This window comes from Lepeophtheirus salmonis, chromosome 10 (assembly GCF_016086655.4).
Source record: "Lepeophtheirus salmonis chromosome 10, UVic_Lsal_1.4, whole genome shotgun sequence".
Lineage (NCBI taxonomy): Eukaryota > Metazoa > Arthropoda > Copepoda > Siphonostomatoida > Caligidae > Lepeophtheirus > Lepeophtheirus salmonis.
The window spans coordinates 4,810,616-4,827,107 of record NC_052140.2 but is presented as its reverse complement, the minus strand read 5'-3'; the positions used below and the strand labels follow the sequence as shown (position 1 = coordinate 4,827,107).

At 30.3% G+C, this 16,492-nt stretch overlaps 1 protein-coding gene and 1 long non-coding RNA gene across 2 annotated transcripts; one reads left to right on the top strand and one right to left on the bottom strand.

Moving 5' to 3' along the window:
- Positions 1-9,959: 9,959 nt before the first annotated feature.
- On the top strand, positions 9,960-14,497 carry LOC121125253 (uncharacterized). Its single transcript, XM_040720410.2, has 8 exons — positions 9,960-10,109; positions 11,956-12,166; positions 12,228-12,373; positions 12,433-12,683; positions 12,738-12,858; positions 12,922-13,139; positions 14,038-14,167; positions 14,275-14,497. The coding sequence occupies exons 1-8, from the start codon at positions 10,037-10,039 to the stop codon at positions 14,397-14,399; spliced, it is 1,275 nt and encodes a 424-aa protein (XP_040576344.1). The 5' UTR covers positions 9,960-10,036; the 3' UTR covers positions 14,400-14,497.
- LOC121125254 (uncharacterized) lies at positions 14,263-14,593 on the bottom strand. The gene is made up of 2 exons (XR_005866586.2): positions 14,454-14,593; positions 14,263-14,395 (listed from the first exon to the last, which is right to left on the bottom strand). It is a non-coding gene; the product is annotated as an uncharacterized lncRNA (long non-coding RNA).
- Positions 14,594-16,492: the final 1,899 nt, after the last annotated feature.

Sequence of the window (16,492 nt, the reverse complement as noted above, 5' to 3'; positions counted from 1 at the left end):
TATTTTGCTGTAGGAACCTTAACTATGATTAAGGGGGGTACTTTGAAAAGCGCGAAGAGAAGGTAGGAGTCGCACGTATATTACTACTCAATTAATATTGTTCACATCTGCCAAATGCATTACTGCTGTAGAGAGGAGAACCTTCAACCTTTGAACTAGATAAAATAGATCGTCATGGTGTTAACATTTCTCCTGTTGTCAAATTTGGAATAGAAAACCTGACTTAAGAGAAGTAAAGCTCCCACCTTCTCAGTGAGATCTAAAATAATCCCATCCCTTCTAATTATTTATACACATTGTACATAGGAAAATGAGTGTTAAATCTGTAAATTATTTTTATTGTGAGCCCTGAAATTTCAAATCTAGAATATTGGTAAATTTGCAATGAAAAGATGGGAAATTACCACTTAGCCTTCACAATTATGCTCAAAGTTAGGGTTGTAAATTGTAAGCACTTTCGCTATGGAAAAAAAAAACCGAAAATGAACTTGGTAATCCAGAGGATTTGAAGAATGTTTGGAATTAAATTAGCTTGTAGGAGGTGTGAGGTCAGGAAAATAAAACACAAACTCCCCCCACTTCACGAAGGAAGAATACAGAGGAATTACTCCCTTTCCATCCTTAATTCTACTCCAACATGACTTACACTTATAACTATAATTGATAATATTGTAGAGAAAAACGCTTGCGAGGAGAAGGGGGGAGAAAGACATATGGTATCATTTTGTTTAAAATACTGATATGATTCTCACTGATAATCGCATCAGTATTTATCAGTTGCCTGCTTTATTATCATTTTTGAGGGTATAACAAAAGTATGTATTAGCAAAATGTTTAATAAAGATATACTACGTATAATTAGACTTAGACGGTTTTTATCCGTTACAGTAGATTTGAAAACGTCACACTCCATGAAATTGTAATTCATTATGAACAATATTCTCAGAGTAATAACTAATAAAACGACAAAGTAAGAGTATTTCGAAATATATTTGAATTTCCAAGTTTAAAAAATAAGGCTTAAATTAAATATGATTTACATACTAAAAAATAAACCATCATCCATTTAAGTTAAATATACAAAATTAAACAGTTAGAAACATATAACTAATAATAACAAAAAAATTATAAATACAGAATATTGAAATAATAGATTGATTCAAATAATATTTTCTTGTTCTAACATCGGAATTCAGTTCAATATGTCATAACTTTAGGTTGCAAAACACAAACCAGACGTGGAGTTTAATCAAAAAGATCATCAACCTTTTTCCCTTATGTGCAAGTTGCATATACAATTGTGCACAGGATAGACAGATATCTACCGATGAGATCTTAATAATTATTAATAATAAAGTAAATGTCAAAATCACAAAATAATGTTAGATTTAAATCCATATCTTCTTCCAATCTTAGTACGAACAGCTTTTAGAATCCCACTTTCATTTATTTCATGTTTATCTAAAAAAAAGAAAAGTTAATCCATGCAGTCAAATTTTAAACCTTAATTACTTATCTTAGATATAAAAATAAGACTCCTTTATAACTGATAAGACAACCATTCTTGACTTAATGTAGTTTTCTAACATGACATCGTAGAGATTTAGAGCCAAAGCTAATTTATGTAGTAATGTCCGGCGATATTACTCCTAATTAAAAGCATCAAAAAAAGATTTTCCCCGGTTATTTATGCTTGTATAACAACATACTACTATCATGAAGGATACACACAATTGCTAATTATAATGCTACACCCAATGCAACTATCCCCGTTGTTGTGACCATTTAAGCAGTTGTTTTTGCCTTTATCTACCAGCTCAACAAATATTTATAAACGAATCAAGAAATCAAAAATATACAATATTTTTAGAACAAATACAGCGGCGACAAGAAGAAGCCAACAGGTGACCGGATGCCCTTGGGCATATGGTTGGTGACCCTTGGTTTTTACAATCAAAATTCCCGAGCATCTCTCAAATTTAAATTATTAAGTTGGATATATAATAGTTACTAGCCATACTAGTTCATTACTTAGAAATGAAACTTAACAGTGTAATAAAATGTGTAAGGCCTTACATGAGGCTTTATTTAACTTAATTTTACACGTAGATACGAGTATACAATCCCTGAGAAACTGGCATTTTATGGGATAAATTAAAAATTTTAAACTAAATAATAAATATTTTTTCTATTATATAACAATTGTAGAAGAGAAGAATTATTTCTTGTCTTAAAAATTGATGAATCATGAATGCAAAGATAGGGATCGACTTATACGATCGTCCATTGAAAACCTCATTTGTGATTTAAGTAATCAATCATAGAATTGTTGATCGTCTGGGGAAATATTTTGTCGGAAAATTTCATTTTTTGGTAGTGAAACTTGAAAAAGTCCTCCAAAAGCAATGATCAAGTATGATTCAATTCTGTTAAAGAAAGGGGTAAATTTGTACACAAGAATTCCTTTTATTCCATTCAGTTTATAGATAACTTTTATAGATCGCCTTTATTAGTGAGTATGGAGGACGGACCTCTTATTAAACCATATTTAAGCAAAACATTATTGAAGGAATATCTATAACATAGTTATGAGATTGTCAGTTCCTTCGTAGTTCATCATATTTCTTTTATATTGGTGAAGAGCTTCTCTTGATGAACCTGTTTTCATTTATAGATAACTTCATATTAAGTAATTCTTATCATACCTCTTTTGTTTTGATTTGATCTCTCTTTTCTAATACTTCGAAAATAGTGTTTCTGATTTGATTTCCTAGACCATTCTGTTTGTGGTTCATTTTTGAAGCGTTAATTATCGAGGATTTGTCATACTCCCCTGTACTGCTTAAATATGTACCTTTAACCTCATGAATTTTAAACTTATATTATGGATACAGAACCTAAGTCTAGATAATTCAAAATGTTAAGCATTAATTAGTCCATATTTTGCCTATTTGAATGCAACAAATCGTTATTATCGCAACTACTCAAACTGAAGGCACGGCACATAATAAAGTTGGGTTGGTATTTATTTCATTTCATATTGATTCTGATGATTTATTGGGACAGCAAGTTCAACTTTTACTTCAGGATATTTATGTATTACATTATATTTAGAAATGAATGCTATGAAACTTTAATTGGAATAACTCTTGATTACATTTATCAATCGATGTAGAGTAATTCATCTATAAAGTAACAAATTTCTTGTTCAGTTCTACAATTATTATTTTTATTTGAAAATCATATCCTGTATTGCTTGGAAATAAATGATATTTTTTCATAAAATATTAATTAAGCTACATCAGAAATGGTTTAATTGAAGCTGTTTATTCTAATAATTGCATCTTGTTTGGTAACGTCCTCATACTTAGTCTTCAAAAAATCAAGTAAATTTCATCAATTAAAATCTTATTTGCTGCATTCCACATTTGATATTTCAAGTCTCTGAATTATTACACTAAATCCAATGACTGGACAACCCAAAAAGGGTTAAAACTAGTCATCAATCATTAATTAAATAAAATTATAGTCATTAAATCAAAATAATAACAATATCTTCTCAAAAAGAGAGTAATCATTTCACTAGTTTTGCGTGTTATGTAAAATACCTGAATCCGATTTTGTTATGTACAGAAATTGAACTTCATTTTCCATTCAATCTACTCTTATTTTTGTAGACACACAATTGATATCTAATTTTTGTTTGAGCTCCGAAAAATTTGAAATATAATCTCCTCTTAAAAACTTTTGTGCCCTTAATTATATTTCATCACTTTTCCGTTTACGCCTCTCATCAGCCATTGGCATTATACAGGTTATTTTGTGTAATTGTCCTTTTTATTTTTAATCCTGAAGATGTTATAACATTTTTTCTGAAGATAAGTCTTTTAAGCTCTTCATTTTTTCATTTAGTTTCTGTTTCAAAATCTTCATGTTTCAAATAAAGAGAAAAACAACTTTTTTGGAGCTATCAACGGATTTACCATCTATATTAATTTAACCAATAATAATAGTATATAAACACTCATCAAATATGGTGCTAGGATGTTACGCGCTCGGCCGTTTCGTCCTGGGAAGCTCTGCCCTTGGAAGTTTCGCTCTCATAAATATATTATGGTATAAATGTATCTTCTACATATAATTTAAGATTTAAAATTAGTTTCCTCCCAATTTAAGTCATTTGTAATGCATTTTTGAATTTAGTAGTGTAAAATGAGCACATTTAATTCAATTTTAATATATTTTCAAATAGAACCTATCAAACTGTTCGAATTCATTATAATAAGAAACAACAATTATTTCATATTAATTACTCAAATCCCATAATTTCATAATTAATTACTCAAATGGCCATAATTTCATAATTAATTAGAAAGGACTTCAAGATAAAGTAAAGGACGACCTCAAATTATATGTGGAAGATACATTTATGCTATAATATATGTATGAGCCGACACTTCCACAGGGCGTAACTTCCGGTCACGATCAAATATCACTTAAATAAAAATATAATATTTGTAGCAGGTATCTAACTTATTGGTATAGCTGATTTCCGTTTAATAAGAATTTCTATGTTTAATGTTTGAACTTTATGCAAAGAAGTTCTTATTTTATTATAATTGACCTTTCGATCAGATGTTTTACCAGTGTGTTAACTAGGAACCACAGAATTTGAAGGCATATTTCACGTCTAGAAAGAATAATCAATTTCTATGCAAAATAATATTTATAGCTAATTGACGATAAAAGAATATATTTATATTATTTATTGAATCATAACAGAAATACTTCTAATAGAGAGGTTGCGTGATTACAAAAGCGAATAGTTTATCCAGATGTTAAGTAATCCATGCTTAGTCTTAGGAATACTCACTGTCATTAGTGTAAAGACTAACGAAGCAGTGAGAGTTTGTTTATATTCTTGTTCCTTGACTACGGGTAGATAAATTATGCTCAGAAATGTTATCCATTTCCTTTGTTGTTCATCTTGTTAAACATCTTACTATTATGATTATTTTCTTTATACCTGGCACAATTATTTACTCCATATAACTAATAAATACATATGTATAGCTATAAATTAAATCTATATTTGTAGTCTCTAGACTCAAACGACTCAATAGTACTTATATAGACTATAAAATAAATTATTAAAAAATAATAATCTGTGTTGGAGTTGGAGTCGATGACATTCAAAATACTGGAGTCGGAATCGAGCATTTTATGTACCTTACTCTGCAGCACTGGTTATAAAGGTAAGTCCGTGTTGGAATAACAAAGACTAGAATTGAGGATCGACATCCGTGTAATTCCAATCTATATTTTTTGCTAGATACGGAGTGGGATTTGTGTTTATTTTCTTCATCTCACGGCTGATTGCAGCTAATTTAATAAAACCTCATGTCGTCTGATCTGCTTTCCTCCCAAACATTCTTCTAACTCCTATGGTGACAATGTTAATATATTTTACAACTATTATATATTTATATGAGGGGGGTAGTAGCGTTGTTTTGGTTTACATGTACTATTAAGTCATACTGGGATACTGATGCATTTAAAATAGTAAACTAATACTCAAAAATGAGTATTACAATTCATATAGCGTAGTGATAAGTTGGTTTTTTTAGAACCCACTGGTCCTGTTTCTTTTTAATTCTATAACTTATCCTGACCAACAACATATAAACGATACATCACTATTACTTATAGAAAAATTTCACTAAAAAAAACCATCATATCAGCAGTAAAACGTGGATTGCTAATTAATATTAATTTTCTTATTAATATAGGAAGGTTTAGTGATTATTTTTTGATATTCTGGTTCAACCATCCTTTGTGCATAAGCAAACTATAATAAATATTCCGTTTTGTCGTCATCTTGAGTGTTTAAAACCCCAAAAGGCAGCGCATCTCAGATCTCCTAGATACTGAAGTTGACGTGGCGAGGATTATGGACATTGCTAAATGTTCCAGGAGCATGGTTTTCAACATGTCCAAGATGGAAAAGAACAAAGAAGATATCTCCATGAAAGCAAAAAGTGGAGAGCACAATTTAAAGAAGGATTCGGAGTTCCTCTACAGCTTGGCGACAAAGATCTTGGAAGACCCCAGCAAAATGATGAATTGTCTCATTAACAACATCTGTGTGTCTGCTAAGCCCATTAGAAGAGCTCTGAAGGCTGACTTGGGACTTTCCTCATAAACCAGGCTCAAGATGGTTGGAGCGATATTTATGTACTATTTTACTGAATTGAAGGCCTTGTTAACAATTATAAAAATATGGCCAGTTTATAAATACATATATATTCGACGAGGGATCAACGAGAAATTGTATTCCTGTCCTTTTGGAAACGGAGTATAAGTATGGAATAACTTATTGCTTCGTTTATTTATCAAAAAGAATAAATTGTGAAATAGCCATGATTTATCAAGTAAGACGATGGAATTGACAGCTGACAACAAAATGCATAGAGTGTTTTTGTGTTAGAGAGTTAACACTGTGTGCTATAAAGAGGAGAACCTTATACATTAATAATAGCATTAAAGCAGGAAAAATATTGTAAAATTATATTCAAACCTTATTATTATTCTTTTATTTTGTTGTTATTTTTTTAAATACACTAAAAGTAGGCAAGATATAATTCATTAATATAAATTGCTGCCGAATGTTGCTCGAAGCCATAAATTCATTCAACTAAGGAATGACAGGCCTTTTAAACTTTAAAGTTAGTTTTGCATGATAATTTGAAAGATTGTTATAGTTCAATATTACTTTTACTTTAAAAAATAGCCTATAATACAAATTTTACCTTTTCTATGTTTGAAAAAATGTGTGGCATAGAAGTGTAAGAAAATGTGAGTTTCCGTGAGATTCTAGCCTAATGCGTGAGACTTGAGAATCTTGGAATGGTTATACTTTCAACACAATTTACTCATAGGTTGTTCCATATTCAGGAGGGTTGATAGCTTTCATAATTTGAGGGGGCTTAGCCTAAAAAATTAGAATCATATTAATTACATATATAAATAGATTTTTTTATATATACAGGCATAGGGTGCCCGTGTTTCAAAATATATACATATGTTATGAACAAGGCAGTCTGTAACTTGTTATTCGAACTAGTTGTTTTAAAAAGAGAATACCACATGCTGAAAATGATTTTCACAGCTTCATATATTAAATAATATGTTGATTAAAGAAGAGATCTGTGTGAAGAAAAAACTAAGTATATCGATAAGAAATTGAAAAAAGGTTGATGCTTGTGTTTTTTCTTCTTTTTGGTTCATTATTGAATCAGTCGTGGGGGTGTTAAACTCTCCCTCTAAAAGAAAAATTATCACCTATCTTTGGAGTAAATTGATTTTAAAATGTTTGATGAAATAAATATATATTATAATACTAATGCTATTTTAAATATGGTAAGTTCCCTTCTTTATGGCAGTAATTCATTTTCTCCCCAAAACTTGCAGTTGATATTAAGTCTTAATAAAGTACTACCATATGTCTTGCTCCCGTCTTCTCCGCGCGCTCCTACATATATTCTCGTATTATGATTAAGAGAGTTATATTATTTTGTTGCAAGATGGCGGCACTATCTGTCACTTTGTTTATAAGCTAATATAAGTAAACAACACTCATGTCCCTTTGTTTTTTTTACTAAGGACCAGTTTTACCATGAGTGGGCCTAGAGTAAAAATAAATATGCGGACCTATTTTATCAAATTTGAACTAAATTTTTAATTTTGTTTCTTTTAAGGAAAAAAATTTCCAATCGTTTAATATAAATTGAAATGAACTTATTTAAATTATGTAAAATCTACTTTTAGGGGGGGGGGGAAGGGGGGCAAGGCAAATGACTCTAATACTCCCCCTACCGAAATCCGACCTTGTCTTACTTCGAATTAGTTTAAAAATAGCTATTTTATTTGCACTCTCTTGAGTGGATTCAAAGGGGAAACAAATATTTACACACTGCAAACACATAAATATCTATGAATAAACGTGATACAAATATTCTTTGAATGAGGTCATGGCCATTATAAAAAAGAGTTGTGACCCATCAAATAATATATTTATCCACACTGAATACCTTTGAATGCTCTTTTTTTTCTAAATAATCCGCTAGCCATAGATTTGTTATAATTAGAAATGTGTCGAAATCCTCGTGAGTGCAAATCAAAAAGAAAACTAAATGTTGCCAACTTTGAGTGACAAAATATCACAAAATCAACACAAAATCAAGATAGAAGGATTTTTCCCAAAATTTGAATTTTCGACGAATTTTCGTCAATTTATATCAACAAGTTATTCTTAATAATCCTATTAAGTTTGTCGCAAATTGCACTTAAATTACCCTAATGTGATTGTTATTATAAAAAATAAAAAACTGACAGATTTTATTTGAAAGGTCATATCGAAGTAATTATAAGTTTCTTCAACCTCATACAGATTCTAAACTATATGAAATCATAATTCATACCTCAAATTTGAATAAAAAGCCTATAATTGACTCAAATATGTGCTATGAAATATTGTCTGGTATGAGTATTTGAAGTAAAATAAGAAATTGATTGTTTCGATGTTGACGCATCACATATCTGCTGATATAGATAACTATAAAATTTTTAGTGTTTCAGAAACGTTATACTAAAGAGAGATATTTGTTAATCCTTTTATTTTATTATCCTACAAGACATCCAAAGGCAAGATTGTAGTTGACCATTTTTCATAATCTTAAATAAAAGGGTGTTTAATTTATATAAAACTTTGGTTTTTAGTCTGGGACATACAAAAAGTATTTTATAAATCCAAGGTTTAGGCCTCCAAAAAGGCCAACATCAACAATGTTGACTTCACATGAGCACGTTAAAATGAATGCAGATCCGGATTTTTTTTATTTTTTTAGGTTTGGTCCTATCTGATTTTTTATAGACCGATATTTTGGTTTAGAAAGTGGTTTCAGACCATACACCAAAGTTTAATTGTCTCAAAAAATATACCAATTTTCTCAACTATCCTGATTTTTGAGTTGTACAAATATGATTCATGATAAAGGAGCAAGTGAAATGTTTTGAAGCCGAAAGTTAGTTGACCTTAACAGTAGAAAAAATACATATTTTTCCAGATCTTAGATGGAACCATCTTATACTTCTATAAAAACTGATGAGTTCCATAAATAAAAATATAATCAAATATAAAAAATAAAATGAGGATCGAAGATAAAAATATTTGTAGCTGTTAAATATTATTTAATACTACAATTTGAATGATAAGGTCAACAACGACGGCGTCAATTTCTTTTTCCGATCATCATGTTTTTTATCTCTAGAAATTCAGCACATTTGACATCATATGACGCTGTTATACAGATACCAAGGACAACTCTTTATTAGTCCTTGACTGATATTAACAATTTTGAAACACAGTCATCAACAATTTATCTGTAGAATTAGTCTAGACCGAATTTTAAATGAGACCGATCCAGAACTACTTTTGTTTAGTGGGATAGATTCAGAGTGATTTTTTTAGAGATCGATCCAGACGGAACTTCATTAAAGGACTGAATTATTTCGGTAAACCAAAAATGGTAACGATCATAGACGGGTCCAAGATTTTCAGATCGAAACTAGTCTATATTAATATTAAAGAATATTATAAAATTGCGGAACTTTATAAAATCTTTCAACCTCACTTCATCAGGAAATGACTAAAATTGATTTAATATTAAAATTATGTCGAACATCCATAACATAAATGAGTAATGACTGAAACAATGTATGATATCACCTATTGGGTAAACATAATATGAATAAGAATGAGCAATTATTAAATTCACTCAATAATACATTTCCTCTTTGATGTTTAAAAGAAAGATTTATTGGAGTCGTCAGAGATTCCTGATTAGATTGGAAGAAATACAAAGAATATCATAGATAAGGAACTATTATGAGTTCAAATTATATATATAATTTATATTATTTTGAATTTGTTGAGTTATTATACTTAGTATAATAGAGAAAGTTCAAAGATTAAGTTATGATGGGTGTGAAACACTATTTGCGTCGTCTCGAATATTTCATTCCATTAGTGTTTCTTCACATAGAAATATGTAAGTACTATTACTTAATACTAGGTTTTTTATAAGACAATTTCTTAAATTTATGGAGATATATGTATTATAAAACAATTCTATGACAATTGGGCTAAAATATTTTTCACGAACAGACAATTCGCCGAAGAACAATTTTTTAAATGACAATTTGCCGAAAGGACATTTGACAAAGGGATTATTTGGGACATTTTACCGAAACATAATATTTATTAAGTACTATATTGATATATGCGATAAAATCTGAAATCATTACTCTTCCCTGATCTGATGTTATGCTTGTTCGTCCATCCATGAGTCTATTCAAATCTAAATAATGTCGAACGATAGTTGATAACGGGTATATTACGGTTTTTTTACTTCTTAGCACTTCGTCATTCGATTGAATCACAGTCGTATTTGTTTATTATTTAATTTTACGGTAACAAATTCGAACTACATGCTACTGTGCCCTGTTCATATATATAATGAATGATAAGAATAAATATACCTAATTATTAAAAAAAATATTTTCCGGAAAAGAACACTAACTAATTTACTTATCTGACATATATAGCATATGAAAAATAACAATCGGGCAATTTATCATACAATCATTTTTAATTGAATTAAAATATGCAATCTCATATATCAATATAGTATTTATTAAATATTATGTTATGCAGAATGGGGCTTATTTAGCTTAAATCGGAGGCTTGTTACACTTCTTATTAAGTATTGAATAAAGCGAAAAATACGAAATTACTTTTTCCCCAACCTAATATATCAGACCCTAATATATATTAAAAATATATGATTACATCGTTATACAACTTTATTTAAATGTTGTAGGTAAAAATTTCCTATTATAATAGAAAGAATACGACATTTTTCTCAAAATATCCCCCTTTCTCATCCCTAATCGATCCCCCCACAAAAAATAAAAAAGTGTATGTATGTTCAGGATAATATGGCGTTTTCATGTGATTTCATTATTTATATTAGCCATTTTTGGGGCCTAAACAACCTAGTTTTATAACTATTAAATAACTTTTTCACTAATATTAAGGAGAAAAATGTAAACTTTTGCATGTCAAAATGGGACCAACAAAAAAAACTAATTGATAAAAAAATAGACATTTCGTAAGGATTTTCAATAAATATTACTTTGATTTGGCATCAAGTAGTATTTAATGCAAGCGCTAAGTCTTTTTTTTATCCATAAAGCTATTTGATGGAGTTTTATTAAGGTTTATTGGAAATTTGTCCCTTTTATATAGTAAAATACAAACTTTGAGCCCCCTAAATGGAGTCTCCTTGAATTATGATGTAATTTATGACGTCAGTGAAAACCGCTCTATTGGCATGAGGCTATCGTATTACCATCTAATTAATATGAAACTTTCACGCCACATATATGGTATTTCTCACACATTTGAGCTCAATTATTAATAATGAAAATATAAATGGCTTATTTAGAATCACAATATGTTGTATAGAAACCATCCCATTCCCTTTAAAAGGGCTTCAGAATAAGCCTCAATTGTCGTTTAATGTTTTAGTTGCAGTCAAAAAATGATTTTTGTATATATTATCTTCATTTATCAGAACTTGTCTGAGATCTCAAATTTTGAATAATCATATTAGTGCCTGCGTTCCGTAAAAATCGCCGACCTCATTAATTTCAAAAATTGAGAACAAACTGTAATTTATAGGCTGCAAGATATAAAAAAATGACATAGGTCTCTGCAGTGATGAAAAGGTTGGGAACAATTTTCTTAGGCTTTCGACAACCCATATACATATTAAAAAGATGATAAAAGAACCGCTATAAGTCCGCTAAAAAATATTATTTATGTTTCTCCAGACTCCACATTTACTCAAGCTAGAGATTCCTTAATAGTAGAACCTGGAGAAGTCCTTCGTCTTTTTGTGAGTAAAAGTGTAAACGACCAAGAGGAGGAATCGGATTGTTCTTGGGTTCCTCCAGAATACAACGAAGTCCTAGGAGAAAAATTAGATATAGACCAGGGATCACTGGTGGAGCACAATTATCCTGAAGCTATAGATCCATTCAGGTATAAATATCATTGAGCAAAACATAGAATACACATTTAGAATTTTGATATCAAATCAAAGGCCAGCGGGAACATGGAAATACAAGTGGTATGGAAGTGACGCTACTACAGACTGTGGAATTGAAATAAATGCTGCAGTCGAGTCGGATCACGGTTCATGGATATGCTATTTTCAAGGATCACTGAATATCAATGTCATCGTACCATGTATAGTTCCTAAAATTGATCTAATTTAATTTTTATTACTCACTTTTATGTATCACTAGTTCCTCCAAAAACAACAGAACTTAAAAATGACTATCCTGATGAGGATGACCAGGAGATAATGTCTCTGAACACAATTGAACACAACATACCTATTAACATATCATGTATTTCAACCAATGCACGGCCTCCGCCAGAAGTGACATGGACATTACGTGGAGAAGAAGTTCGTGATAACAACTTGCTCTTTACAATGCATGATGAGAGTAACACCTTCACAACTTCTATATTTATCATGAGCTATCGCCCCAAGGTTGGTTGATCGCTCTGTCTCACATATTAAAGTAATTTTCTTGTTCCATTTTAGGCTTCAGATGATGGACTTAGAATTGGATGCTCATTTCAACACATTTCGAAGGTATACTCTCAAATAGAAGAGAATGATGCGCTGAATTCACCCTCCAGATACCTTACCCTTTCAATCAAAGGTACAAATTAATTTAATTTTATCTCAAATATTCAGAGATGGTTCCATTGATTTGAGTATATAGGTCCACCAGATACAGATACATTTCGATTTGAATTTGAAAAGTTAGAAATCGGTGAAGTAGGGATTGTTAAATGCGTGTTTCATTCAAACCCGCCTCCACGAAAAGGCGGTGTAACTTGGGAAGTTCACGACTCTGACATACCCATAGAGGCAGTAGGACTGAATGAGAGAGCCTACCATCGAAGCGGAGAAAGATACACATCGAGCCTGGAAAAGTTGGTAAATATAAAGAGATCCTTATTTGATATTTTAGGAAAGAAATATTTGGTTTTCGAATAATATGTAGGAAATATTTGTAACGTTAACAGACTTAGGTAGGAATTATTAATTGATTTCAAACATAGTTACATGTATGTGACTTGTAATATGTAGAGTTAACATAAAGCTAATCATAATATATTCAATATGAAGCCCTCTGACCACCTCATTAACCCGTTTCAACCGACCTCAGTCTTAATAATATCGCCTGGCTCCATTCTTAAAGGACAATCAAATTTAGTACACTTTTACAGAAGGCTAATACCTGCCCATTGATTGTAATCTAGAGGGTTGAAGTATGTGGAGGATGGAATACTTATGCCAATAAAACCAGTTTCATCCAAAAATATGTCGATGATTTACGTGCAACGTCCTTCGTACAGGGAATCACTTTATTCTTATCTATATAAAATTCATTGATTGTTGTGAATTGGAAGAAAAAATATTATAAATCCTCGAAACTGCTATTTTGTCGTAGTCTCCTTCCATGCAAGAAGTAGTAGTTTTACTGATATACAGTTGGCCATGATAGGTTTAGTTCCTTACAAAATTCGCATATTTGGACATTGGCGCGTAGCATCCCTCAGATCTTATTGCAGATTTCGTTTGTCACACGCAGAGCTATGACGATTTGTATTGGCGATTCATCATCAATCCTTTAAAATATCATATTAGTAAGGTCTGTTTGTTACATGGACGTTGAGTGAAGTACGTGATTGAGGTTAAGGGCCTTAATATAAAAATCACAATATATTAATGATATTAATTATGATACACAACAATGTGTATCATAATTAAGTTTAAAACCCCCAGTATCTGTATGGTGTTCTAATAGATGTTTTAAATTTATTTTTCAAAGGACAACAACGACTACATTGCCATTTTAACCATACAAAACTTAGACCATAAAGATATAAACAAGGAAATAGCAATCAATGTAAATAACGATCTTGGAAGCGGAAGTAAACAAGTCAGAGTATCAAAGCCAGGTATGACAGCAACTTACATTATATGTGTGCATATAATATGTGGCGTCACCATTAATTTGAAATAAAATAAACCCGTCCATTACTCTAACAACATACTTTTCTTACAGACGTGGCTCTAGGTGGAGGGGCTATAGCTGGAATCACGATTGCAGTCATCATGATTATCCTTCTTGGCCTCCTAGGATTGTACTTCTATAAGAAAAAAAGATCCGGCTCTTACACAAGCAGCTGAAATAAATGAAAATCGAATAATAAGAAGAAACTTTTTTTTGTTTCTCCTCAGAACCCATTGTTATATATCTCATTAAAGGAACATTCCAATAACTCATATTACCAAGCTTAATAATACCTCTAGTTGGAAATTGTGGTGGATTCCTAAAGGAATCCGGGGTAGGGAAAAAATAAAAGGGATTATGAAAGGTTTGGGAGGTAGGGAAATCATATTGAGTATTTTATAAAAGTTCGATCAAGTCATTTAGAGAGACACAGGCTCACATAGGAGAAAGGTCTCGGGTCCGTTAATTGAATAACAAAATATTTAATCACAATCAGAATTTTGGTGGGTTAAAAAAAATTATACAAAAACAATTTTTATAAGTCAATTTTAAAAGAACTCAACAAAGAATATACAAGAGAGTATATATAATATTTTGTGTGTAACATAAATCTATTGCACTCTAATAAGCAGATTAATTAATTGATGGATTAATGTAAGTATATAACTCAAAGGTTCCGAACATAAAGTAAAATTAAGGAGAGGGGAAGGTAAGGGAAGAAAATATCACAAAATATATATAACGTAATCTTACATATTTGGTGTAATACTTAGCAGTTATGATAAAATGTTAGACAAATAAATAAAGCTAACAGTTTTATCATGGAAAAAAAAAATATAAATATATATACTTATATATATAATAATTACGTATTAGATTTCTCTTCAGAAAAAAAAATATATTAACTGTATCACATTGCATTCATTTAAATGAAGAGAAGAGAGAAAAGGCATTTGCGAGAATTTCTTTTCATAGTTAAGAATATTGATAAATACAAAATCAAATACCTGATAAACGTTTATCATTGTACATGTATGGAGAAGACTATCCGCGATTCTTAGCTACAGCTTATTATGGAGAAATTAAATTTTCTCCTGTATAATTTGTGAGGAAGATGCGGACAATCTATTCTATGTTTTCTTTCATTCGTTCTTTGTAAAGCAAGAATTGATCACTTGATATTGTACTTGTTCAATTAATAAAGATTTGAGAAGAGAGATCAATTATCACAAAAACATTGGGACATAATAATATAAATGGTTATTAAAGTGTTTGATCGGCTCTGGTAAAAAAAAAATATATAGTCAAGAAATCAAGTTAAATATATAAAAAAATAAAAATATTGCGTTTGAATTTCTTTCTATCATTCCGTCTACTTCTTCTACAATATTGTGTTTGAATGTAATATAGACAATAAAAGAGAGAGAGAAAGACACAGAGGAGTTTTTTTACAAAAAAAAAAAAAAAAAAAAAAAAAATCCGATCTAAACTTACTTCAATTCATTCATTAAAAAAAATCATCAATACATACAAATTATACAGTCTTGAAGGGGAGAAATCACAACAATTGTTATCCTCAGACATATACATAAAATGTATGCCTTGTGTGGAGAATATAGAGGGATTTGTTAATTTAAGTTGCTGGAATAGAACATCCATTTAAATAAAGGGATGTAATAATTCTTCGTCACAAATAAGCATATTTGTAGAATAAAAAAGGGAACATTTCATTCATTTTAAATTAAGAATCAACGACGTACCAACTCCCATTACAATTTCTGTGAAAGTTTTTGTTTTTTGCCGTCAATTTGCGAGAAACGATCAAGAAAAGTTGATAACATAAATTTTGAAAAAAAATTACAAAAAGTAAAGTAAGGGGTGGGGGTATTAGTCGTCAATAGTGTCGTTTGTATAATATATATTTGTTTGAATGAAAGGGTCTTTATTACTCATGAGAGGGGGGAAATGCGTTTTGTACTTAGTATTATGAATAGAGTAGAGAATGGGTGTATGTAACTATATACAAATTAATTATATAGGCATATACTATTTCCAATCTCATGCTTACATGACCAAAAAAAATCCACAAAAATAGATATAACGAAAATTAAAAGATTCAGAAAAGGGACAGCCCGTTGCATTTTTTTATATAAAATAAAATGATGTTTTAATCATACACTTACCGAGAGTGTAGTAGATTATGTTGATATATCAGTATTTAAAACATTTAAACAGAAAAAAAATGATTTGAAAGACAACCTGACTTATT

What these genes read in the sequence shown, in the direction of transcription:
- LOC121125253 (XM_040720410.2), top strand. Translation starts at nt 10,037, where the DNA reads ATGATGGGTGTGAAACACTATTTGCGTCGTCTCGAATATTTCATTCCA. An exon ending in GTTTCTTCACATAGAAATAT is followed by an intron (nt 10,110 to 11,955) that starts GTAAGTACTATT and finishes ATGTTTCTCCAG; the next exon opens with ACTCCACATTTACTCAAGCT. An exon ending in TATCAATGTCATCGTACCAT is followed by an intron (nt 12,374 to 12,432) that starts GTATAGTTCCTA and finishes ATGTATCACTAG; the next exon opens with TTCCTCCAAAAACAACAGAA.